General features: G+C 38.0%; 1 protein-coding gene across 1 annotated transcript in view; it reads left to right on the top strand.

Moving 5' to 3' along the window:
- Positions 1–26,155, top strand: part of LOC105447122 (gamma-aminobutyric acid receptor subunit beta-2-like) — a 66,842-nt gene that overhangs the window by 4,707 nt on the left and 35,980 nt on the right. Inside the window, exon 3 of the mRNA XM_030980912.1 lies at positions 10,946–11,013. Within this exon, the coding sequence (XP_030836772.1) occupies positions 10,946–11,013 (68 nt within the window). The remainder of the gene's footprint in view (positions 1–10,945; positions 11,014–26,155) is intronic.

Below are 26,155 nucleotides of genomic sequence, written 5' to 3'. Positions count from 1 at the left end.
GTAATCATCTAATCAATAGTAGTTGACCCCGTCCTGATGAAGAGTACTTGCATACCACACACAAATGTGTATATGGGACTACACCCATATTTTAAATGATTATGTGGTACAAACACTTCAGCTGCTTCTTATCATATCTTGAAGGACATCTTAAGAGCAATTCTTTTCAGGGGACATTTCTGTCATGTCTTTCTTCCAAACCACTATACAAAGAATAAGAAATCTCATAAATTATTTGTCGGCTTTAACAGAACTCACCGTTCTGTTTAAAGAGAAGGTTGAGTTCTGGGGAGAGTGAAAAATAGATTGTGAGCGTTATCATTGTTATTATGCAAGTGTGGAAGAACATCAGATAACGTTTCCTGAAAAGCATGGCTCTTCAAATGCCTTCATATTATAAATATGACAAATAACAGCTTAAAAATGAGGCCCGATTTTTATGCCACATGTTTGTGTAGTCCCATATACATATTTCTGTGTACAGTTAATTTACAAAGACTAGGCCAAATTTCTTATCATTTTGATGATTCCAGAACCTTGCCGTACACACCAATACTTATATGCTAGATGATCAACTTTTCTGATCGATTCCACAACGTTTCTTTCACAATGCAATTGCATGACCAGACTGACTCAACTTTATCTTTAAGACATTACATAGGACAGATCTGACGACACGACATCGTTCAGTCTTGCAAGAAAATTACTAATCAATGATGGGCGGGACTTTGACACGTGACTGTTATGACTAATTATTATCCAATATAATGTGGGATCCTTATTATTTTATTTAATGATCTAAGAGGCCAATCGATTTGGATCATAAACGCTTAATGGGTCTCCCAAGGTTGTGTCTATGTATATGTATCATTGATCGTGAAGTGTGCATCATGGTGGGGTCATCGAAGACAGGTCGCACTACTTGTAATTGCCCTTTTAGAAGAAGAAAATACGTTCCATTTCATGTCAAGTGCGTAATAGTATGCAGACACCTGAAACTTTTTTGTAAAGATCATAGGTTCTTTGAAAGAAGATCGTATGGAATCAGGCTATAGATACCTCTCCAATGTTTCTGTTTTTGTTCACTCCTTATTATCATCATTCCCCCCCCCCCCCCTCCCGCCCAGTTTTGTCCTCCATTTCGATTCTTAATTTCATTGGCTATACGATACGATATATTGTGTTATCACAAGTCTCGTTACTATTCTTGAGTCTAGTATTGAGAAGTTTCTAATACCACCACGTCATTGTATATACATGTATATTTAAACCCCCCCCTCCCCCATCATTAATTTATTAGTTGAACAATACTTACATAAAAAACACATGATTGTATTGCTTACAAAGAAAAACACATGAATTATACTTATATCACATAATTAATGATACTTTTTAAAACATAATTAACATTAAGACTGTTAAAGGCTACGGTGGGGGAGGTGCGATGGCTCAGTGGCAGAGCAGTGGTCACGCGTCCCTTGGTCGCTTACTTTAATACAAACATACAATTGCATTCTTGGTAGTCAGGTAAAATGAATTAAACCCAAACAACTTATGAATATTCCCCGTTTGTGTTCGTTTTCCATCAACGTGTAAATTTGTCTTGATATTTTAGGAAAATACTTTGTGGCACTTACATTTCTTATTTCAATTAGCTATTCCTATCATTGAAGAAATAGCGGAGTTAAGTGGTTCTATTCATCAATGAAATACATTGCATTGCTGTTAATTTGTTCTTTTATTCTTTAATTGCAATAATGTTTCATTCTCATTCATTGCTCGAACGATTGATATTTATTCAAATTGAATATGGAGTCAATACATACCCAGAGCGTATAAAATGCGACTTATTTCAATTATGCACTCCATAGCGCGTGAGAGCGTTAGCTTCACATCAAATATTAAACTTTTCAATTTGGAATTGGGTCTCTCAAATAGAAACTAGTTTTCAACAATGCGAATAGAACATAAAGGTCTACTTACCTTCTATTTCTTGAATTAAATATCGAAAATTATATATATATATTTTTTTTAATTTTTAGCTCACTCATACCTTAAAGGTACTATGTCCCATTTGCAGGTCAAAAAATGAAAAAGTTAAATTCCAACTGCATTTGAAAGATAATACTAATTTAGAACTTCCCTAAAAAAAGGTGGAGCTTGAAAATGTCTTCAAGTGGGAAAATAACGACTATTAGTTGTCAAATCGACTTTAGGGCAATAGAGCCCAAAAGTAATAGTCTTAAGTTTCAGACAATTGTACCGAATGGTCATACGTTTTATGCTGCGCAAAGATTCAATCAGTTTAATCTTGGCCATCACAAGAAGTGGGTTATTGATGTAGACAAACGCTTATGTACCCTTTACAACTCTTTTCATGTATGTTATTACCAAAGAAGAAAAAAGGCACTCAGTCACTCAATAGTGTCTGACAGTGAAGTCTAGCAAGTAAACGGGTTTCCTTGCATAATTTGAATATGAGGACACTGCTAACGTTTAAATTTCACAGATAGGACATACATGACATATTCATAATTTCTACAAAGTTCTACAGAATTTGAGGTTGGCTGCAAAAGGGAAATAGTACCTTTAACAATTACTGTACTCGTCCTTTTTATGTTTACACTATAAATCAATAGATCCGAATTTGAATGATGGTAGTACAAAAGTTGGGTTTGGTCATGACAGTTAAATTGCACAAGGAAAACATATTTATTTGTTTAATATCAACTTTATAACATTTTCTTTAATATCTAAAAATTTGTCTTACCAGATAGGGTTCACTATGGTTTGAGATAGTGTTCTCCATTTGCCAGACACAAGGAACAATTTTTCTCAAAATATTTTGAACATTACTAAAAGAGACTTTAGATTCCTAGTTCATAATGTAAGTATTAACGTTATCCAGCATATATATATATATATATATATATATATATATATATATATATATATATATTATATATACATCTTTCTAAGACCTTAAAAACAAAATTTATAACAAATTTAACAAACAGATATACATATCGACCAACAAAATATAATAGATGTGACCGAAGCACCTCGACATAATCCTAAACCCTTTGGAAAAGTTTACGTAGGCCTAAGGGGATATCATTTGGGAATGCTGCAATGTGCTTTACATTGGCTTTTGTCAAATGTTATTTTTATACTATTTAATCTCCATTTCCGCAAACTATTTTCTTGTACAAACTAATGTATGTCATCAAGATTAATATATTGATACGAAATTGAAACTCTATACACAAAAGGGCATATCGACATCGAAAACCGTTAGCTCGACTCCAACCTACATTTGGTGATTCAATTATATTGATTACGTAGATAAAATGGGATAAAACTTCGATTTTAATCTACATCGTAGACACTTCTTAGTATAGAAGGCTTGGAACGATATACACAAGCTACATGTACGTAACATGTTATACAAATTAACTAATCCTCGAATGCGTTCATTACTTTACAGTTCTTGTCTTCCTATTTTCTGTGATCCAATCGATTCCATATTTAAGATGCAAGAAACGTATCCATGCAACGATGTTCTTATGGTAACTTGTCTCATGTATGTACCAGGGGAGTTCCCAACAAGCCTTGCTTTCCTGGTTTTAGCCTCCTTCTATTTTTTGAATTATTTGGACCACTGTTAGATTGTACCGATCTTGAAAAAGGGAAAAAAAATGTCTTCAATTCAATTCATTATTCTTTTCCGATTGGCATGTTCTCTAGACTGAATTGTAACACTATACAAATATCCACCAAGGTATACGCCTGATAAGTAGATGATGTCTTGCAAAGGGCATGGATTACATCGAATGAATGGAAAAAAAAGTGTTGTATATACATGTAGTTCTGGTACATGCATGACTTTATAAACAGTGACATTTCTGACATTAGGAAAAACTATGAACTAAAAAGTAACATCGAACATAGTGTTATTAACCGATGCATTGATATCATATAGGCACCAAAGTTTTACCCCCTTTTTAAGTGCAGATACGAAATCCAGACACTATGCTATTCCAAGCCTCGTCGCTTGTTTTTAGCAGTGCGTCTATCCCTCTGTAATTCGATCTCCAAAAGTAGACCGGAAATCGGGGCGTGTCTGTCAATTGCTACTCTCTTGCAATGCATGCACCACTTTTACTTCTATTTCTGTGGTATCAGAGGTAACCCGAGACGGAGAAAAAAGTCTCCCTCACCGAACATGATTATATTTTGATGAGTTAGAGCGTCTGCGATATTAATAACGCGTGCTTATTTTCGTCAATTTTCTGTGCAATTATTTTGTATCTTTTATGTCTTTTTCCAAAATTGATTTGGAATTGTTCTGCAATTATCACACATGCACACTAATTCTTGTGGATGGTTTTTCGATCATATCAAATTTCGAGGGGATCAAATTATTTGCGTCATTGTATCTCGCCAATCCACGTAACAAAATATGCTTTAAAAGTAAAGGCTACTATTACTAAGAATTGGCGTAAGAACATAAAACTAAAAACTTTTTAAAAATAAAATAAATGTTATTCTGAAATTTCTTCCATTTTTTCTTTTTCTCCAAACATGACGAGTTATTATTAAATAATCTGACCTTAACGACTCTCATTGTATCGTCGCTGTTTTTACGAAGTGACGGTAGTGAAAAAAAATTGCATTCACTTTGCGTTACGATTTTCCTCACTACCGTCACTTCGTGAAAACAAGGACGGTATGATAGATAATCATCATAATAATTATCATAATAGTTTATCTCTTTACAAACTTTGTCGTCATATTCATTTAATGTAAGGCCATATCCATGAATAAAATTTAAAAAAAACAAGAACAACAACCGATCAAACAAACAAAAAATAAAACAAGACTGGGGCTAAACATTTATGGGCTGCCGAACACACGTTAGTGCCATAACGGATTTTGGCATGCTCCACCCAACCCCCAATAAGTAGTTATTGGAGCATCCGAGGTCTCCACTAATACTTTCCACGTTACTGTTTTCACACTGAAATGGCCGCGTCAGTTTGACAACCTGTTAGCTGCTGCTAGAGAAAGCACAGTGGGGGCTTATTCCGCCGCACTCCTGTGACTCTTCGTATAGGTGGATGAAAGCTTATGAAACACTCACAATTAAATATCGATATCTTTTACGAAATACGTGTTATTTTCTTTAAAGTAGGGGCAATTATAACAGAGTACAATTGCAATCATACTGAGAAAAAGTGGTATAAAGACATGCGTGTGACTTTAGGCTATGCAGTTGCAAAACTGAAGAGGAAAGAAAACGAACATTGAAACATTTTAATTGAATATAAACATGCGTACAGGTATCTCTCTCGAGGCTATACATTCTCAAAAACTAGCCGGAAAGCCACAAACATTAATATGTAGTGTACGAGGGCGCGGTTCAGCCTTGATATTTAAAGTTCTACTTTTTGTTCTCTGCTCCCCAACTGGGATATACATGCACACTTTCTGCTTTTGACATGCTTAATACGCCTCTACATACGCCTCTACAAATTCATAATATTTCAAAAGACTTTCATTTTTTTTTGTCTGGGGTATAAACAATACATACCACTGGGTAATGTTTACCCCCAAAGCAACTTGAAATGAGATGTATTACCGAGGGACGACTGCAGACATTTCGCCCTACATTTAAGTTCTAATGTAACCTACCTTTTATTTGCATCCACTTAGGCGCCACGAAATTAAGCAGTCTTCCGTGGATTAAAACCTAAATTGTAATATCCCCAAAGGACTTGCCAGAAAAACCCAATTGGAACTGCTAAAACAATCATTCTGCTAGGCCATGATTGATTTCTACAGTTGCATCGATAAAAACAATGAAACAAGTAATCGCGCGTGAGCTACCAACTTGACCTTGACACAGTAAATGTTTGCACGTGGGGGCATTATTCATTATTTCAATAGAAAGACGTCCTTGAGCGCGAGCGGCCATGGAGACTTTAGTTATAATTTGTAACATTAATAACAGGGGAATTAAACTTTTCCCCTACCTTTAATGAAATATTTACAATCCGAGACCTTTAAAAGGAGGCAGATTATGCTGAATGTAATATGATTTGCTTTCTTTGAAAAAGAGTAAAGGACTCGACCTTCGATAATAAATTGCTTGAACAAAAATCTACAATTGTTGAACAAAAATCATGGCCTTTCATAACAAAGAAATTACAAATGCAAAGATAACACATAATACACATGTAAAATCCAAATTGAATAAAGACACATCATGATGTCCATTGAATCAAGAGAACTGATTTTTTTCCTCTCTAGATTATGCGTCATTGACAAATAAAAGGTAGATGTTTATACATCCACCAGTTCACAATTGACTAAGTATGTTTAATTGTTTCCTAAAAGCAAATACGTTACAGTTTTGAAAGCGTGCGAATCTTATTGACATCAACAAAGCTCTCGCATTGTCGTTAATGTATCTTTGAAATAGGGTTAAAAGCTGGACACCGTCCCGCGTAACGAATACAGACGTATTCGCCTTGAAAAGATAGTTTAATCAACCCTTTCATCTGAACAGCGTTCCTGTCGATCAAGGCTTGAGTATTCTATCTTTTGGTGGTTAAAAATTCAACTAATGGCAAATTAAAGTTACATTCATGGATTTTCCATAGCATTTACGTCCACTATCGATGGAGGTCACTTTTTGTTTCAAATTAAAGTTTCGACTTGGCGAACAGTATACCTATGAGGTTAGAATTGTATTCAAAAGAAGCAGGGGCATAGCGATGGCTCAGGCATTACGGGGGGGGGGGGGTTATCAGGATAGGAGGGGAGATACGAATTTTCACGAAAAACGAAAAGCTGAGGGATCTGGAAGGGGTCCTACATGTATGATCTTCTTTTCTCTTTCCCGCCCCCCCCCCCGTCTCTCTCGTCTCTCTTACCATGCTAATAGAGGTTTTAGGAGGGGGAAGTGTAGGGGGTATCCACCGAGTACGCCCTTCGCTGAATGGATACGCCACTACATGTAGATTCATACCTCGCTCCATTGCAATCAAGGATAAGGGCGGGGGGTGGGGGGGGGGCAAGGTTTCCGTGTTGACACGGTATACTACTGCATAACTGTTTGACAACCACTATGATATCGTGCACATAGCGGGTTCCATCAGTTTGAACAGGTGATTGACATTTATGTCGCAAAAGAGCAACGAACACGTAAGAGCTCCTCTCTCGCTCTCACACTAAACCAGACAATCAAAGTACATGTATAGATCTTTTCAAGAAATTACATTATTACAATTGGGGCTCTTCGAGACTATGTGTGTGTGGGGGGGGGGGGTCAATGTTCTATGTCTAGTGATAATGTTGACATCGCTATGTTCATGTTCCTTCACTTATAACAAGTGGGATTCTTTTATCCTGTCAGAAACTGAAGTAATCCAATTGAGGCTAAGTGTATTTTGTATTTGATGAATGCCTGAAAATACACGTATCTGGAGTGTTACTACAAAAGTGTTTTAGAATTATCACCTTCATCTGACACGTTAGTTGTCCAAAATCATTTTAATTCATTTCCATTTATTGTATGTGTTGGGTTTGACCAGATGAGAATGAAAAATTCTATACAGTAGGAGGCCCTTTGGGTGTGCATAACTTTTTACTGTTCATCAAGTAAAATCAAAACATTCCTTTTTAAATTTCCCCACTTCAAAGACATTTTATTTTTGGCGTTATTTCTCGAATACGAGGCTGATGCAAAGTCACACCTATACGCTGCGATTGGTTCTAAAAACTGGGTTTTTCATTGTCACGGTCACACTTAGAGTCAACCTTCTATCCAACGACAGTGCTAAGTGCTGAGACCACATGTAAAGATTCTGTCATTTCTTAATAAGTACATGACAATTTCATGCTGGGCACACACGAGGGTATCAAATATTGTTGTAATACTAATAGTATCTCAAGGTGTTATTAAGACAGTGAGTTAAATAAGATAATTAAACGAACACCTGAAGCTCTTTTCCCCCTTGTTTGGTGATTAAATCTTGCCTGCTTGATTGGTGCCTTGTCTGTTCCAGACATTGGCGATTAAGGCTTTCCATCTCCTTCTATTTCTGGTTCTTTGTAATGTGATGTTGCTTCTCTTACCAGTCAACCAAAAGAACTTATCCATGTATTATAATGCGCTGCCCCCCTCAATTGTTCCTGTCAGTATCATGTTTTCTGTGACTTCTCTTTTCATAATATGCCCAACTGACTAAAGTTGTCTTTTTCTTATGATGTTAAGGAGAGATCTATCGACATATACCTCATTTAGTACTTATAATGTGCCATAAAGTCCCGCTTTTTGCATGGACATCTTTGGTTTATTAAAGAATTTGCCATAGATTTATATAACATTGATTGCATTTTCGACCTGTGCCCTCTCTCTCTCTCTCTCTCTCTCTCTCTCTCTCTCTTGCTCTCTCTCTCTCTCTCTATCTCTCTCTCTCTCTCTCTCTCTCCCTTGCTCTTTCTCTCTCTACCTATCTCTCTCTCGTCCTCTCTTTCTCCCTCTTTCTCCCCCTCTCTCTCTCTCCCCCTCAATCCCCCTTTCCCCTTTCTCTCTCTCTCTCTCTCTCTCTCTCTTCCTCTCTCTCTCTCTCTCTCTCTCTTCCTCTCTCTCTCTCCCTCTCTCTCTCTCTCTCTCTCTCCTTCTTAATTCCATTGAGCACGTCTTAATGGAACGGAAATAACACAGGCGTCAAGAGAGCCCCAAGTCAATTTTGTTGGGGTACCCGAATACCTCAGTCACACGGACGAGACCAACACCAAACCGATCACATACCGAACAAAAATGGTACCAAACCTAATCGCCAAGAATTGCACCGTTTGGGATCGGTGTTGAGTCGGTCTACCGGTGTGACTGAACTGTTACCCAGATGAGACACTGGTATAGAAGGCCTAGAGATATTTGTCACCGTCACCTAAGCTTTAATCTACCTGAATGAGAGCGTGTGTCTAGACTCCCTTACTCACCGAGGTATATGGTTATGCACTATTTCGTAGACTGTGGGGGGGGGGGGGGCATACCTATACATCGCCATCTTAAAAGGGGAAGTCCACCCTGATATTGAGTTGGTTTTAATGGAAGCAGACAAAATAATGAGAGGAACAGGTCAGCAAAAGTTTGAAGAAATATCTGACAAAACTTGACTAATTTTTGAAGCTGCGATCAATCAAACACGTGTTGGCAACTCTGTGACGTATCTTGCGAAGTCCCTTCCCATTTGCTATGTACTATAAAGCATTTATAACTTTAAATTTACCCTTTTAAAAATTCAATTGTTTCATAAAAACCCCTGTACGGAACAAGTCTACTCCGTCATCAATAACTAAGAAAATGAAAGTTTGTGAAATGTTCTGTACGGAGAAAATTGGAGAGGACCTCACCAGGTACGCCACATTGTTGCCAATTCACGTTTCACTGATGACAACTTCCAACAAAATTATAACTTTGTTTAAAAAAAATTTAAAAAATCGGATTTTGCTTAAACCTTCACTGTCCCTTTCCTCTCATTTAGTATGCTTCTGTCAAAAACTAACTTAATGGTGGACTTCTCCTTTAAAAGAATATGCGGTTTTAATAAATTATTTGAAATGCCTCCAAAGCCTACGGCGAGAAAGGATAGGCCTCGTGCCACCTTTTTACTAGTATAGATCGAGACATTTTGCCTAGAAAGAATTCTACACACTTTGCAACAACAGTACTGTCTTGCAGTCGATCCCTCAAAATTAATCCCCAAAGTAGTCTCTCAGTCTATTTTATGTTTTATGTGCATCTTTTTATTTTCATGTACAATGTTTATGGTTATGCTGCATCTCAAAACCCATTTCATTTCTGTGCAAAACCCTCTCCTAAAGTTTGTTAAATCATGCTTTGTAGGTCGGTAATTCTATATTACCTCTTTCGTTATTCCGTTTGAAATAGGCAAGTAAAGTAACAGAGCGTGCTTAATTTCGTGTCCGAATGTGCTAGATATGGAAATAGGCTATATAATAAAAGTATGTGGCAAGCATTCGAACCTAACTAACATTGTATCATAATAAGGGACTACATTTTTCCCCGGTCAACGCATCACCCCTAAAAAGCACTTTCCCATCGATCGCTCTTCGTTACCCGGTATGAATTTCCATCAATACCCGTGTCGAATAATGGAACAAAATGTCAAATCGCCAATTGCTTGACAGATTTCCATTTGGTAGGGTGTATAATGCCTGTTTGAGCCCCGATGTAGTTCTAAATTAGTTTTGTCTGAAAGCTTTAGATCCCTGTCCAGTAAGCTGGGGACGTCTGGAAAAGAATCGGTAGATTAATGGGGTTACAGAAATAGATAGCGCATCGACTAATGAGTACATGTGTTATATGAACGCATCTACGAATTGTAATTGTATAGATTCGAATAAGCGAGGGGAGTGTGTGAGTATGTGAGTGTGTGTATATGTATGTGTGTTTGAGAGAGAGAGAGAGAGAGAGAGAGAGAGAGAGAGAGGGAGAGAGAGAGAGAGAGAGAGAGGGATAAATAATCCTTGTGGTTCATTGAACTTACAGGCGGTCCAAACACAGGCTTTGTAGTTAATACAGACTGTTCATTCCCTATCCTGATACATGTACATACTAAATAATCATGAATTCAATTCAATTTCTTATTTTGATGTCATCCTTAATGCATATGCCATCTTAGTTGGTAGCATACGATCATGACAATAAATTCCATGATGGTATGATAGCGGTTGAGCGAAGCGAGCGAGCAACATGTTGTGAGAATCTTGTTCATACTGACTGGTCTTTGATGATGCATTGTCAAATTTCTCAAGGAGGGGAGATAAAAAAAAAAATTTAAATACCAATGTGCTTATAGGCTCTACAGCTTTTCAAATTGTCTTCTTTTTTCGTTCTTCATTTCGACAGGTCCAGCCATTGACATAGGTATAGACATCGAGATAGTATCAATAAACAGCATTTCAGAAGTTAATATGGTAAGTAAAATGCATTTTGTTTTACATCTTTCATAATGTTGTTTACCAGGTTGATTCAAAACACGCACAATATTTAAGTTGTGTTTCTCCGTGGAAGCATTTTTCGACCACTTTAATAGGAGAGCAGGGAAGAGAGGAGAGAGACAGAGAGACAGAGAGGGAGAGAGGGGGGGGGGGGGGAGTGGGAGCAGGAAAAGAAAAGAAAAGAAAAGAAAAGAAAAGAGTTACAGGAAGGTAGTGAGAAATAGAAAATATGAAAAGAATGTTGTTTACCAGGTTGATTCAAAACACGCACAATATTTAAGTTGTGTTTCTCCGTGGAAGCATTTTTCGACCACTTTAATAGGAGAGCAGGGAAGAGAGGAGAGAGACAGAGAGACAGAGAGGGAGAGAGGGGGGGGGGGGGGGGAGTGGGAGCAGGAAAAGAAAAGAAAAGAAAAGAAAAGAAAAGAGTTACAGGAAGGTAGTGAGAAATAGAAAATATGAAAAGAAATTATTCATGTTTCGACATAATCAATTCAAGATACATTTGACATATTTACAGCAATAATTTGTCGTTATTCATTTGTACTTTTAAGACGGGTATTAATATTTATCTTTTTTCTCTTTAAACATTTCACATTTGGCACTCGTGATCTTAACTGTCTTTCCCATTATTCCTCTCTTCTTCCTCCTTGTTCTTAGCATTCTACTTCTTTTTATTCCTTTGAAATGTAATGGGTTACCTCCTAAAAAGGAAGCAAGAAGAATAGTTTTTTTGGAAATTTGCGCGTTTTGTGATGTTTTTCTTAGAAAAGCTTTTCAAGCCATTGTTGGACAAGGTCCTTTGCATGATTATAGCATCTTGTAACACGATGTAGATATTTTCCCGGGATTCCTGCTACGGATACTTTCGGAGAATTACACCCGTGTTCAATTTGTGCGATAAATTTGTACTTCATGCCACTAAATTCCATTTTTTCCACGTTCATGTTGACACGACAAACAATGTACTTCATTGATCATTTCCAAGCCAGGGCTCTTGCGATATAAGTTTGCACGAAGTACAGAAAAGCACACACCACTGCTGACGATATGGATTGGGTAGCAAAAACTAATTAAATGCTCTCAACGCCAGAATATAAAACTGATACGCCCTTTTGTCTACCAAGTGTAACGGTCGATGAGCATGCATGAGATCGGGTGAATGAATAAATGAATGAACGCACGTGTTATTTTTCGTTAACAGGCTGTTAAAAGCAAGTGGGTTGAGTTTATTGGCTGGATAAGATGTTCTTAACATGGAAGTACATGAAAATGTTTAAGATGCAGTTCCAATTCTTAATGTATTTATATTGTTGTGGTTGTTGCTCTGGTACCCTTTTGAGAATCACTTGTAAGTGGAGGAGGGAATTCGATAAATACAAATTCTCCTTTAATATAATTGACCCTTTTTGCTACATGAATGATCATTCATATATACATCAATGTTTAACACTTTTTACCGACGTTGTGGTGCTATTCATAAATAATAAATGTATTGTATTAAAGTCATCACAGAAAGGCAATATTCATGACAATAAATCTACAATGGCGGAAACATTTAAGTTCATTTGATTGTGGTCCTTGCGATGTTACGAGGCACTGTGACAGCTATACGATGCATTATGCATAGGATATCTATTACACACCTGCATTCTATCAAGTCCATTGTGCAAACGTCTGGTATTTCATCTCGTGGACTTTATGAATAATGCGCATACAAGCTATTTACTGCGGTCTTCCTTGTTCACCCCCACTTTGGTCCCCTTTAGAAAAACCGGTGACTTTCACGAGCAGGTAACAATTCATCAACATGATAGACTGCTATTTATACATACAACTGTATCCCCCAGAGTCATGTTTTACCCATGCTTTAAGCAAGAATAATTCTCCTCATTAAAGTCCTAATCCATTACATGAAAATGCAAATGAACGCCCAAAGCCGTTTAGTCGTTCTTTAAATGTGTCTCGTTTTATTAAAGTGACAAATGGTCGTAAGTCTACAGTAAGTTAAACGCGGCGTATTTGTAATGACATACGATGTTAATTCTACAGGTAAAATGAATGCAGGTCGTTTGGAAGTTTACAAATGGTCGTCAGTTTAATGATTATGGTTGATTGTTAAAAATGGTTTGTTGAAAAAAGAGGGCAGGGATTAATCTTTCGGGGTAAAAGGAGCTTTAACAATTTGTTTCCTTCAGAATAACACAAGTTGCTTTGGAAGGCTATTATCATTACCATTCATTTTATTTAGAACAAAGTCCTCTTCTTCCTGTAACAGATAAGGAATAGAATATTCTTGACATGAGAGCCTGTCATAAATTATCCTCCTATTAAAAGATACCAAATTGTAACAGCTAGATTATTATTATTTTTTTTTTTTACAAACTCTTGTTATTATATGTATGTATATATATTTGTTGTTGTTTTCAAAAAGCAAAATGTCATAATCTTTACGAGAGGAAAAACGCGTTTCAGAAAAATCGGTTACCACTTCGTGGTCCTTGGTATTTTAACGTTGTGTAGGTTGAGAGAGTGTGAGAGAGAGAGAGAGAGAGAGAGAGAAAGAGAGACAGAGAGACAGAGAGGGGACAGAAATAGATAGAAGGGGTTAATTCCCAGGTACCAATTCACAGCTGGGCAAACTGGAATGGATGGCTTTAAAGTAATCAATTCACAAGCCATTTCTGTGCGACGCAGAAAAAAAGAAATTCATGGTTATAAGTAATATATATATTTCTCAAAACGGCAGCTTCTTTTTGTCAGCTGGAGATCGATATATCAAGAGAGAAAATAGAACAGGGTTGAAGACAATTTTGGTAAGAGACAGCAGGGTTGACACCCTCCCAAAAAATATTACTGATACAGAGAACTAACTTGTGTCTTCATTTTCACTAAAACGATCAGTGAATCAATAATTGATTAATTCAATGTGAAATCACTAGTTAAAAACGATTGAATAAGAAATGCAAAGATACAAGGAACTGGAAAATTGTATATATCATTTGTATTGTTAAAGGATGTATAAGGATGGTCAGTTTGTTGTTTGGTTTATTTTACCTGACTGCATATGTATGCTTGTAAGTAAGCAGTCAGGGGACTGGCAGCTTTAAGTCCTCTTCGAGGGACTTGGTAATGAAGATTAATACCTTACCAAAGGGCACTGGCGCATCGACTAGGGTTTTGAACACGGGACCTCCAGGTATCGAGACCACTGCCCTACCACTGAGCCATCGTGCCTCCTTGGTTGATTTAGCATTGGCTTGGTTTTATTTATGGCGTTTCGTTGACTTCTTTTTATGAGTTTTTCTTTAACATTGAAAACATTCTTTTTGTTTCTCCATCTCACTGTGTAATATAATTGTATATTATGACAGGTAGTTGTTTTAACAGGTGAAAGTTCTACATTTCAAATAAATGGATATTGCAGAATAATTACATCTAACTGCACCCTAATTCTAAAGTAGAACAACTAATCAGAATAAATATTCATGAAAGCAACACGTGTACAATAATTGAACATTCATTAGAGCTTCCGTATTTGAAGTAGGGGTAATGGAGGAGGGGGGCAGTTGCCCTTCTTCACAGGTTTTTTATCAAGAAAATAAAGTCAAAGTATTAGCAGATTTCATAACCTCTAATTTGTAAGGTAATTATGGTAGAATTGCTACATTAGACATGCACGAAATATACAAACGAATCTATACTGCTTGGTCGCAAACAATGAGGTTTAACATTGGTTGGGCGAACCCCCCCCCCCCCCCATGATGAACTACATGCGTTACTTTATTGCGAAAAGCTCTTGTTGTTAGCCCCTCCTAAGGGCCACGGTCTGGATACGCCTCAGACTTCTAGTCAGTATGGGAAAGCGATAACTCTCATAAAGTCGAAACATTAGACAAAGTCGAACATGAAACTAACCCGATTTAGAACACAGAATGAGCTGGGATTGAATATCCAGGCTGCTGAATCACATGCTAAAGACTTTGAGTAATTGCTAGGAAACATGACGAGGTAAAAGATTTTTGCCCGTGTCACGTTTAGGTTTTTTTCCCCCCAAGACGAGACGTGTGGATAATGACGCGCAATTAGCCCGTATAAGTGTGCTATATAGCATGGTAATGTCGTTTCGCATTTCAGCTTCTCGACCAACTTGACAAATCTAGAAAGATATCAGAGAAGGACCGAATCAGGATGAAGAGCATATCTGGTTCTAATGGCGTTGCGTGGGTATAGTCAGTCACGGGGGGGGGGGGGGATCGATCCCCCCAGATACCGAATCAGACGTTCATTTAATTAATTGAACAGGTTCTATCTTGCCTTCTTTCAATCGTCTTTAATAGTGTTTGTCATGATAGTCACCGTCCTTATTCCCTTCTCTATCCATCTCATTATTTTCCTAACCACCTTTTGGGGGGAGAGAGGGTTGGGGCATGAGCCCCTCATATTACGCTCCCATTTAATACTCATATTTCAACATGATCCATGTCAACACACGCTCAAGTCGCTATTTGAAAATTGCTGCTCCTACTTGACGTAACAACATGATCATTAGGGACTTTTCGATTTGCACGTCGACAGCTTTGACTGCAACATGTGACGTCATCTTAAGGCACTGCGCATGTGTCACGTCGTCTCCGTCGTTGATCGAGAATGCGTCAACCTTGATTTTCCTAAATCTAGTACGGTACTAGTTTACGCCGCGTGCGCATAAATTATACAGTTCCTCAGGAAGACAAAGGAACATCCCTTCCCTGCTATTTATGTAAAAATGTGTAGAACAGGTGTCACATGCATATTCACCTATTCTACACATTTTTACATAATAGCAGTGAAGGGATGTTCTTTTGTCTACTACTGCAATTGTTGAGGGTAGAATGGGGAACTGTATATTTTGTCCTCTTTCTTTGTCCGTGATGTTCATAGTGTTACTTCCTACATGCATGTGTATCGTCGAGTGCAATCTAAAAAAAATCCAATTGTAGTCAACATGGGCAGTTTAGTATGTTGACACGCATGATCAGTCGGCGTTCGTCGTGTTCTCGTCCACTCAATCTAAAAGTCCCTAATTTGACTTGAAAAGCGCGACTTCATTTTTGTATATGGCATAAAAGCTAAATAAGGCAACAGCTTATTAGGGACTTTTAGATTTGAGTGGACTGAAACGTGTGACGTCCATTCAAGGCAGTGCATTATTAGGACGTCGATCGTAGCATAGACCTATTGTCTTCGTGCGTATCTAAAAGTCCCTATTGAGCGCTTCTGTAAGACTATCTGTACTGGTTTGCCAAGGAGACATTAGACCTCCCTGAATGGTCACTTACAGGTGATTATCTCATCCAATCAGCTCTTGATTAACATAAGAAAAAGGCCATCACGGGGGATTAACGGTCACCGATTGGGCATTGTTTCCTATATAGAGGGCACAATTAACTATAAGTAGTACAGTAGGGATTTAAATAGTCCATGAAATTCAATGGTACCTTACGGTTTTTTATCCATTTCTCATTCAATGAAAAAATATGATAAGCATCAAGCGTTTATAGTAAGACTGTGTATCATAATATTGATAATTAGCAAGTCCCCTGGATAGGAAGTAAAATCACCATAACCTCAAATTTAGCCACGATGGTGTACTATAATAGTGCGTACACTAGAAGATTTTGTTTCATAATATACGATTTTCTATAGGTCTGAAAGCGAGAATAGCAGAAATTACGGCTACCGCATTGCGGGCACCGGGGACAAATTAGCAAGGTAATGAAACGATCGGAATTAATTTATTTGACAAATGCGGTTAATGAATTGTCGTATTATTCAGTCGTTTGGGTTGGATCAGGGATAGCTCCCGGAGATCCAGGGAGATTGACGTGCTCACTGACAGATAGCTCTGCAACCATTCTATTGTCTGCTTACCTGTATTTCTTATTTTTCTTTTTATAAAAACGTCGTTGCACAATAATTGTGATCGGGATGAATGCAGCACTTCTGATCATTCTTAGAGTCGTGTTGTTTAATCGCATTTAGGCCTAATTAAATCATATCCACTTTACATAAATAAAATAAAATCAATATAATAATGATTAAAAAATAACTATATATGACATTTCAATAATTTTGAGGAGTGAAAATATATTATTTCATTGGAAATAGAGCTGAGCTCATATGGGTGGTGTTCGGTCAGTCAGTTGTGGAAAGCACACTACATAAACCTATACCGGTATTATCTATACATACACTGTTATTGGAGGATGATATATCTATTGTTTATTTGTTTTTCTTCAAATTGTCTTCTTACCCAAAATAATGTGTAGTATTTTGTTGAGTTATCAATCATTATTGACATGATGATGCCTGAGATGAATGGAAAAAATTCAATTCAAATCAAAATGTATTCATGTAGGTAAATAGATAGGGTCATCGAAAAGTGTGAAATGAACATTCTAGGTCAAACCGCTTAAGAAGTCGACGATCGAAGTAATGCGAGTGTTCCGAGGTCAGATATGGAAAGAGAAATGAATGAGGAGATAGATGCGTGGTGTAGAGAAAGAGAGAACGAGAGAGAGAGAGAGAGAGAGAGAAAGAGAGGGGGTCGATGGGAGAAGGTCACCATAAAACCTGTACATGAGTGGATATCAATAATAAAAATAAAAAATAAACATAAACAAGTAATACTACTAATAATGCGAAATAATGTTAATTGCTATTAAAGCGAACATTGTGAAATAATATTTCAATGCACGTAACATGAATTTCCTTGATACGCTCATGTCAAGACAGAAATAAGACTTCAAATGGCCATCGGTCGTTATATTGCCTGACCTATACACCTCTGATCTATACACGGAGTGCCCGTTTACACAATGAAATGATCAGAGACCTGCCAAAGGAACCAGTGGGGGTAATGCTAGACACCTCTAGATGCTTGAGGGCGTGTTGAAGAGGGCTCTCGAGTTCCCGTGGCCATGGTGCTTTCGTCACGGTCACCCAGACTAGACGGGTACTGAACGGTTATCTTACACCACTCCACAGCCTAGAGTGAGGGAGGGAGGGGGCGGTTGGAAGGTGCTTGATTCGCGGGAGCCGGGTGGAGGTGGGAAGAAATGTTATGTATCTTGAAGAAAGAAAAAAATGTATTGTGGAAGGGATCATGTTTGGGGACCCGGGATATATTCGTAGATTCTAAGGTTAAGAGGCTTGGCTTTCTTGAACGAAACTACTGCGGCGTTCTTAGAAACTATTTCGGTTATGATTTTGACGTGTTCACTTGTGATGGGACCATTCACGAAAGAACGCAGGTTTCTTTTTTAAATTAGGGAGGGCGTGAGGAAACTATACGCCTATTCTTTTATGACATTTGTAGACCTGTTCTCTTTCTGCAGCCCTATTTCGATTATAAAAAAATAAATAAATAAAAAAAAACTTAAATTGCAGGTTGACATTTAATAAAGCTCCTTCAAACGCGACATGTGACAGGCTAATAACAGGCCAACTGTAGTCTATTTTCTCTTAACAACATACCAATCCAAAATTCAATTTCCTTTTTTTATATTAACAATATGATGTTATAGACATCAGGATGAACAGCAGAATTTCGTTTGTAAAATCATACTAAAATAAGCATATACATTTTCGGTAATTTATGTGAAGAAGGACAAATTCCCTCTTTTATACACAACCTTTCCTCTATGTAGATCTCTCCGGAAGTCTACCATCGCATCGTCCAGTGCTGTATCGTTTTACAAAACAGGAATGAGAAGCATAAGCTTGCCCTCTGTCTCCATTTTTGTTTGTTGAATCTGTTTTCCTTATTTGAATATCCCTTGGATTACTGCGATCAAATTGCAGGAGACAGAAGATGAAATAGCCACCGGGAATACAGCCCTTCAAGTAAATCCGCAAAATGTCAAACAAAAGGGTCAATAGCTGTACAAGAATATATATAACCATGCAGCACTTGCGATATAGAACTGTAGTTAAATCACCAGTGACAAAACCACATGTATCACGTTTTGGTTGTATACGTTGAGTTGGGGGAAACGCCAATGTCAAAGAGATTATCCATAAATGCAATGACGTCATGAAATGTCACTTTCAATCTATGGTTATATACAAAGCAATTTTTCTTGGTATTCTTACCCGTTTGAATATCAAGTTTGATATCAATCGAAATATATTTTCTTCAAAAAGGCGAGGTTACATAGCCTATAAGACTTTGGATGCTTCTATGCGAATGCCCTGATGTAATTGACGCCAAAGCCTTTTTGCTGTACGGTTAGATGTTTTCTTCTCCCAGAATTTTGGCCCAAATACGAAATAGGTATACCTGCAAGATCTAGTTGTTCTTATTATATCGATGAGACAGGCATAAACATTTGACATTGATGAGAAATAAATTTCCCCTGCGTTTAAGAAAATGAGAAAACTGGGAAGTTTTAGGGAGAGCGAGGTAAAGGTGAAACGAAGTCAACAACATTTACCTACATTTGATATAGTAAAGAAACCTGTTCCAGAACGCATTCCCTATCCACAAAAGTAGAATGAAGTAGGAGGGGAGGGGGAAGGGGAAGGGGAAGGGGGAGGGTGACGGGGGGGGGGGGGGTCCATGTAGTTAGAATGAAGGAAAGGAGGGGGAAAGTGTTTAGGGTAGACATTAAAACTGCGAAGAGAGATGTATTGTAAAATTACACAGGAAACGATAAACCACTGATAACAATAGTTTTAGATTAAGAAGGAACTTCGAAGAACTATACTGTCTTTATTAAACTGAAACAGACTGGGTGAGCCATGTTAACTGTGGCAATAAAATTGAATAGTTGCATTCGGGGTCTTTTACATCTCCTTAAAAAGATTGTCTAGACAATCACACCCTACCCTGAACGTATAGGAAGAATCAAGAAGACGTAACAGACGACATGAATAGGTTACATCCATCAAATCGAGGAACCTTAGTAATATGGGACGTTAGCCACAAAGGACATAGGCCTAATCTTGTTTATATATCGAAGCGACAACTCGTCCCACAGTCAACTGGGATGGCCGAAAATAGGACGCGTCGTGATACGTGGTTATTAAGTGTTCATGTTTATCTCTATACATCCAATGCCACATTGAGATTATTGGATAAACAATACATGTTAAAAAAAAAAAAAAATAACTCCAATAAATTTGGAATGATAAACACATACGACCTTCATTTTAAGAACGAGATAGGAAGTAGATGAGGAGGAAGGGATTGTATGGTAAAAACCCGAATACTATTTAAAGGGGGGGGGGGTGAATTATCAGGTGGGCTGTATTTTCGAATTGAATTGCCCACCATAGATAACAATCAAGATAACTTGTTGTAGAAAGGGCTTTTCTTACAGAAAAAGAAAGAAAAACAGCAAGTAAACATTTTTCAAAATCAGGAAGGAAAAACAAAAATCGTCACAAAATTTATGGGGAGGGGGGGGGGGGGGGGGCAAAAGGACGCTTCGAGCCGAGATCACTCCTAACGAATCGATGATTATTAAACAGCGCCCCGAAAATGGACGATCTCAGAGGGGTAACGACAAAGACCCTTAAACGTTCACACATGCATCGCGGACCGAGGGCATAGACGAAGGGACAGCCGAAAAAGACGAAGTCGTAGAAGAAGAAACTAGGACGTGCCTTGCACAGGCTTTCACGGGTAATTGATCATGTCCCCATGGCTTCGGGTTTATGAAAGACATGTCCCAGATATCATGGAGGTGTAAAAGGGCCACGCATCCTTCCCTAATCGTGCTCGAGAATGGGACTCTCTGGGTGGAAGCTCGTTTGGAGTGAAAGATTTGCTATTAAAGCGGGACTGCACTACGTGTAGCTACTTGCGCCCTCTATATAACAAACAATGCCTAAGGGGTGACCGTTGGACCCCCATGATTCACTTTTTCTTATGTTAATTGAGGGCTGATTTGATGAGATAACCACCTGCCAGTTACAACGCAGGGAGCCATAATCCCTCCTGGCCAAACTAGTGCAGACAAACTTTAAAGAAAAGTGGTGACATGGACTAATATCCCTGCTTTATAATCCCTATTATGTCACCAAATATATCGACCAGTTTACACGATCTTACCAAATATATCATTTTTTGGTAGATGAATTTGATATTAGGAGTAATGCCGTTCGTTTATCTTCATATTAATTCTAATATTACTATTCATCACATCTCACTTCGAATTTCACAAACACGTTTCATTTTCAAAGGGAAAGGCGAGAACTTCCTTTGTAAAAAAAAATAGAGAAGAAGATGACATGCAGCATTGACACGTCTTGTCGGCTAAAGGCAACCGCAGTATCGCAAGGGTTAGATGTAAGGTGAGGGAATGTGGAAAGAACATGAAAGAATAGATTTTTCTGACACAGTTTATATTTGACATGTGTTGAGTCCACCGAATAAAGGCAGGTGTATTGATCTTGTTAGGGTTTTGCACAGTGAATGGTGTTCAGGTTAGCATGGAAATTAAATAACAGCTCATACACAATTATAATATAATTGTTGGTGCTCTTGATGGCGCTTTGATAAGCAGACGATTTAAGAAAACGGAATTAAAGCATGTTTATGCCATGCCATGCCATTTCTCACTATTAAAATCTTAAGATCGAAAACTTGGAATATCGATCTAAAAAATGAGAAATGCATAACCGGTACACATTTTAAATAAACTAAACAATACTTTAATTTCTAGGAATGTTATTTGACTTTTTAAAAAGTAAAAAACATACATAATATCTAAAGAAAATTTTAAGAAAGTGATTGTTTATCCATAATCAACAGCATAATCAGTGATAATGAAATTTCGTAGTGTCCCGTTTCGTAAATATATTTTAATTAAATCGTTTGTAATCTGGCAAAGTCACATCAGATTGGATTAAATCACTCTCTGTCAGAGTTCTATTTACCAGTATAATGGGTTAAGTTGAATTTAGGACGTACGTATAACCCGATGTCGACTTCCCAGCTGAGTCTACAAATTCTGCCGCTTTTAACTTTGCCAAGGTATTACGTCATTCGTGATTCTCAGAAACACCCTGGAGATCAAAGTCACGAATTTCGAAGATGGAGACTGAAATGAAGTTGTAGATGAAGATAGAGTTGGAGCTAGAGAATTTGATTGGATTTGCTACTCTTTATTCGTCAGATTGAAGTTCTGTCTAAGTGTGTAGGGCCCGTGTAAAATTGCATTAGTGGTAGGCCTATACAACAAGTGTTAAACGACAGAATGCATAAATCGTGTGAGCACACAACAATCGTCTGTTAAAAATGGGCACTAACGTACTAATAGAAATATAAAACGACTTATTGATTGATAAATCTGTTCTTTCAAAATTTGGAGGAGGCTATCGAAAGGACAATTGGATGTATATATATACCATCCCAAATAGCTACGGCAAATCATTGTTTATAATATGGATGATCGAGACTAACCCTTGTTTGTTAGACCGGGTATGCGTTGACAATCAAAATGAACATCGGCTTATGTTCTCGTTTCAATCCATTGCACAACTGCCTCTCCGTAAAATGAGTTTCATATGGGAAAATCTGTTTGGATATTTCATCACCGAACGACGCAATCTTCGTTAGATGTGGAAGGACTGTGTTGTTTGTTCGGTCATCGGATGGCTTTATGACATGTCGACAGATACCCGGCTTCCAATGTTTGCAGTAATTGATCTCAACATGATTGGATCTTATTGCCTATCCATTAAACCAAGGTCACGGGACACTCAGTACACCCTGGCACACGCACAAGAACGAAGCTCAATAACGCTGAGATGTCGGTCTCTGTTGCACACGCGGTGTCATTTTGAAGGCGTAGGATTGCGCTAGGCATTTTGATAATGTAGGATTACGCTAGTCATTTTGACTACATTTTTACGAAGTGACGGTAGTGAGGAAAATCGCATATGATATGCGTGACGATTTTCCTCCTGACCGTCTTCGTGAAAATAGGGCCGAATTGCGCTAGGCATTTGGATAACGTAGGATTGCGCTAGTCATTTGGATAACGTAGGATTGCGCTAGTGGCTAGCGCAACCATTGTTATGAGAATGATATCGTACAAAAAGTGAAACCACAATGACCAATGCAGCTACTACTCCGAATTGTTGGCGTCATATCCCAATTTCCTTTACAGACTTAAAGATTAGCGCAGGTAATAGCGCAAAGGAAACGATGCCTCATGTACATTGTCGTTGCGTCTTTGCATGGATGTAGCAGGTATGGTTCGACTTTCCACTTCACGGTGAGAATGAGACGAGTCAAAGTCCCACACTGAATCGCTGAGTTTCACCCATATTGTCTAAAGAAATCGGGGCATTGGGACTGGGGCTCAACAACAAATTTGAAGGAGATCATAGCCCCACCCTTTCGCCCTTTACCCCTCCTCCTCCCACACTCTCCTCAACTAGCGTCTGGGCAACAATATTATCCTGGCTTCCACCACTTCCTGATTTCAATTCCAAGTTTGTTGACTCGCGGCCACTCGGAGAACAGGAGCTAGTTGTCCCATCGTTCAGTCAATAGACAAAACGCCATTCAAAATAAATTTTCTGCCTTGCCTGATTGTTTGCTTTCATAAGTCAACGTGTATTGGCTGGCAGAGGACGATTGGGTATTACTGAATGTCTTGCATGATACCAGTGGCGTAGCCTGGGTTCGGTCATATTGAGGGCGCTGGCTACATGGGGGGTTGACCCAACCCGGATATGTTTGGTGGGTGAATGCGAGAGAATAAGGCTTTATGGTTAGGCTGCAGGAAGAGGTGCAATCACTTTATTTATAACATAGCATCTCTCCTCACTGTTTCTTGCTGTCACTTCTTTCATCCCCCCTCCTTTGTTCTTCAATCATTCTATTGGAGCAGGACAAGTGCTTCCGTCGTAGATAATAAAAATAATAAACCATTCTTATATAGCGCATATCACACAAATAAATGTACATGTAAGTCCCTATACACCAATTATCGTTACCATTAATCCTCTTTGCACTGCTGACTACTTATTCATAAAGAAGGTTTGCGAACGTTTTGGTTATCCTCATAGATTTCAGGGTCAATCATTATTTTCTACCCCACGTTCTGTATAATACTCAGTATTCCTTGTGCATGTGTGTATGTGTGAGTGTGTTTAATTGGGTAATAATGATTCATCATTTGTAGATAATCTTGATGCTATCATCAGATAGAACTGTGTACCTGGAAAATACTTCCGATATTCCCGGTATAACATGTATACAACCCATACTCGACACTACACCTATACTCGGTGAAAACCATACACTTTAAAGAGAAGGTTGAGTTTTGTGAAGAGGTGAAAAATAATTTGTGAGCGTTATCATTGTTATTATGCAAGTGTGGAACAACATCAGGTAAAAAATGTTCCCTGAAAAGCATGGCACTTCATATGCCTTAATATTCTAAATGTGGCATGTAACATCATAACAATCGGGACGGATTTGTATGCCACATGTTCGTGTAGTCCCATAAACATCTTTCTGTGTACAGTGCTTGTAACTTTACAAGACTGGGCCGAATTGTTATTATTTTGATGGTTCCAGAACCTTTAAGTACACAACAATACTGATATGCTAGATGATCAACCTTTTCTGATCGATTCCACAACGTTTCTTTCACAATGCAATCGCATGACCAGAACTCAACTTTATCTTTAACGATGCCATAGTTGTCTCAGATACAATTGTCGATACGTCGTGCCCATATATCAAATTGAGTTGATTCTTTTTCAGGCGTTGTGCTCCAGATTTAAAGTAGGTCGTTGGAGAGTCAAGCGCATGTTTGAGGAATTACTTTTCCGGGAAGGAAAACTCGTTATGTTTCGTCCGGGTCTATAGGATGATTCCTCGCCAACGCAACATGGCGAGAGTATCGTTTGTTCACCTTCTAACTGCGTGATTACTCTCCAATCATGCAGCCATAGCCCCAGGAAATCTGATCATTTTCAACCATTTTCCATAAGCATGGTTGTAAACCGGCCTAGACGCCGGCGTCAGACCGCGTTTTCTGTTTGCAATCTTCATATTTTATTTTCCCCTGTCGTTATGTATTAAGGAAAAGGAAGATTAACAAAATATATAATTGTGATATATTTACAATTCGGCGACCAATTACCCAATGTTGTTGTATATTTTAATGATCCAATGCAAACTGTTCTCTTTTTTCTAACTAACATGGATACCATTATAGGCAACACTTTACAAAGTGCTGTAACTGACCCTTTAGCTTGTCCCTTTACATTAAGCTTTAATAGTAATTGCCAAAATACGTTAGTGCCAGACTGAGATTCGAACCTCCAACCCTTGGATTGAAAGTAAGGTGAATGAACCACTAAACCACGCCACCTCCTTCTATCATCGTTTGTTCCAAAATGGTTGGAGGACATGAGAAGACTCTTTTGAGTGGACATGCGGAAGGACGTACATGTAGGTTCAAGCTCCGACACTGCACATTCCCTTAGATAATACGTTCTATGCTGGCCTCTCCGTACCCACCCAATGGTTGCGTACTTGCCGAATCCGATAACCGATTAATATAATATTTCATGTCTGTAGACCACTTAACATAAAGACGTAAAGATTGCCTATCAGCGCTAACACCCCCCCCCCGAAAAAAAGAAGAAGTAATAATCAGAAAAGAAGGAAGTGAATAAAGAAAGAAAAAAAAGGAATACGAAGAAAAATTGAAAGATATGTTTAAACTATGGTAATATAATAAATCGAATACACACTTATGATTTATTCTAATATTTTCGTTGTTGATACGAAATCAAACTTAATGCAAATTGCTTCATCGAGTGTGTCATTTTTCTATACCTCTGAGTTCTAACTCAAATAAGAAACGGTGTCCTTTGTTCGGTACAGTTTCTTCATAACGTTTCTTAAATGGTTAATATCATGAAATCTTCATAAAATGAAGGTGATTCCGGTGACGGGGCGGAAAAGTGCGATGTCATTACCGCCATCCTCAATATTCTTAAAATGACACATCAATCTGAAAAGCTACACTTTCTTTTCCATGTAGAGATTACATTATTGGGATTTACAGCGTAATAACACAGATTACCTAGCGGTACCGCT

Source organism: Strongylocentrotus purpuratus, unplaced genomic scaffold (assembly GCF_000002235.5).
Source record: "Strongylocentrotus purpuratus isolate Spur 01 unplaced genomic scaffold, Spur_5.0 spur5_scaffold_11, whole genome shotgun sequence".
Classification (NCBI taxonomy): domain Eukaryota; kingdom Metazoa; phylum Echinodermata; class Echinoidea; order Camarodonta; family Strongylocentrotidae; genus Strongylocentrotus; species Strongylocentrotus purpuratus.
This window is presented reverse-complemented; position numbering and strand designations above follow the sequence as displayed.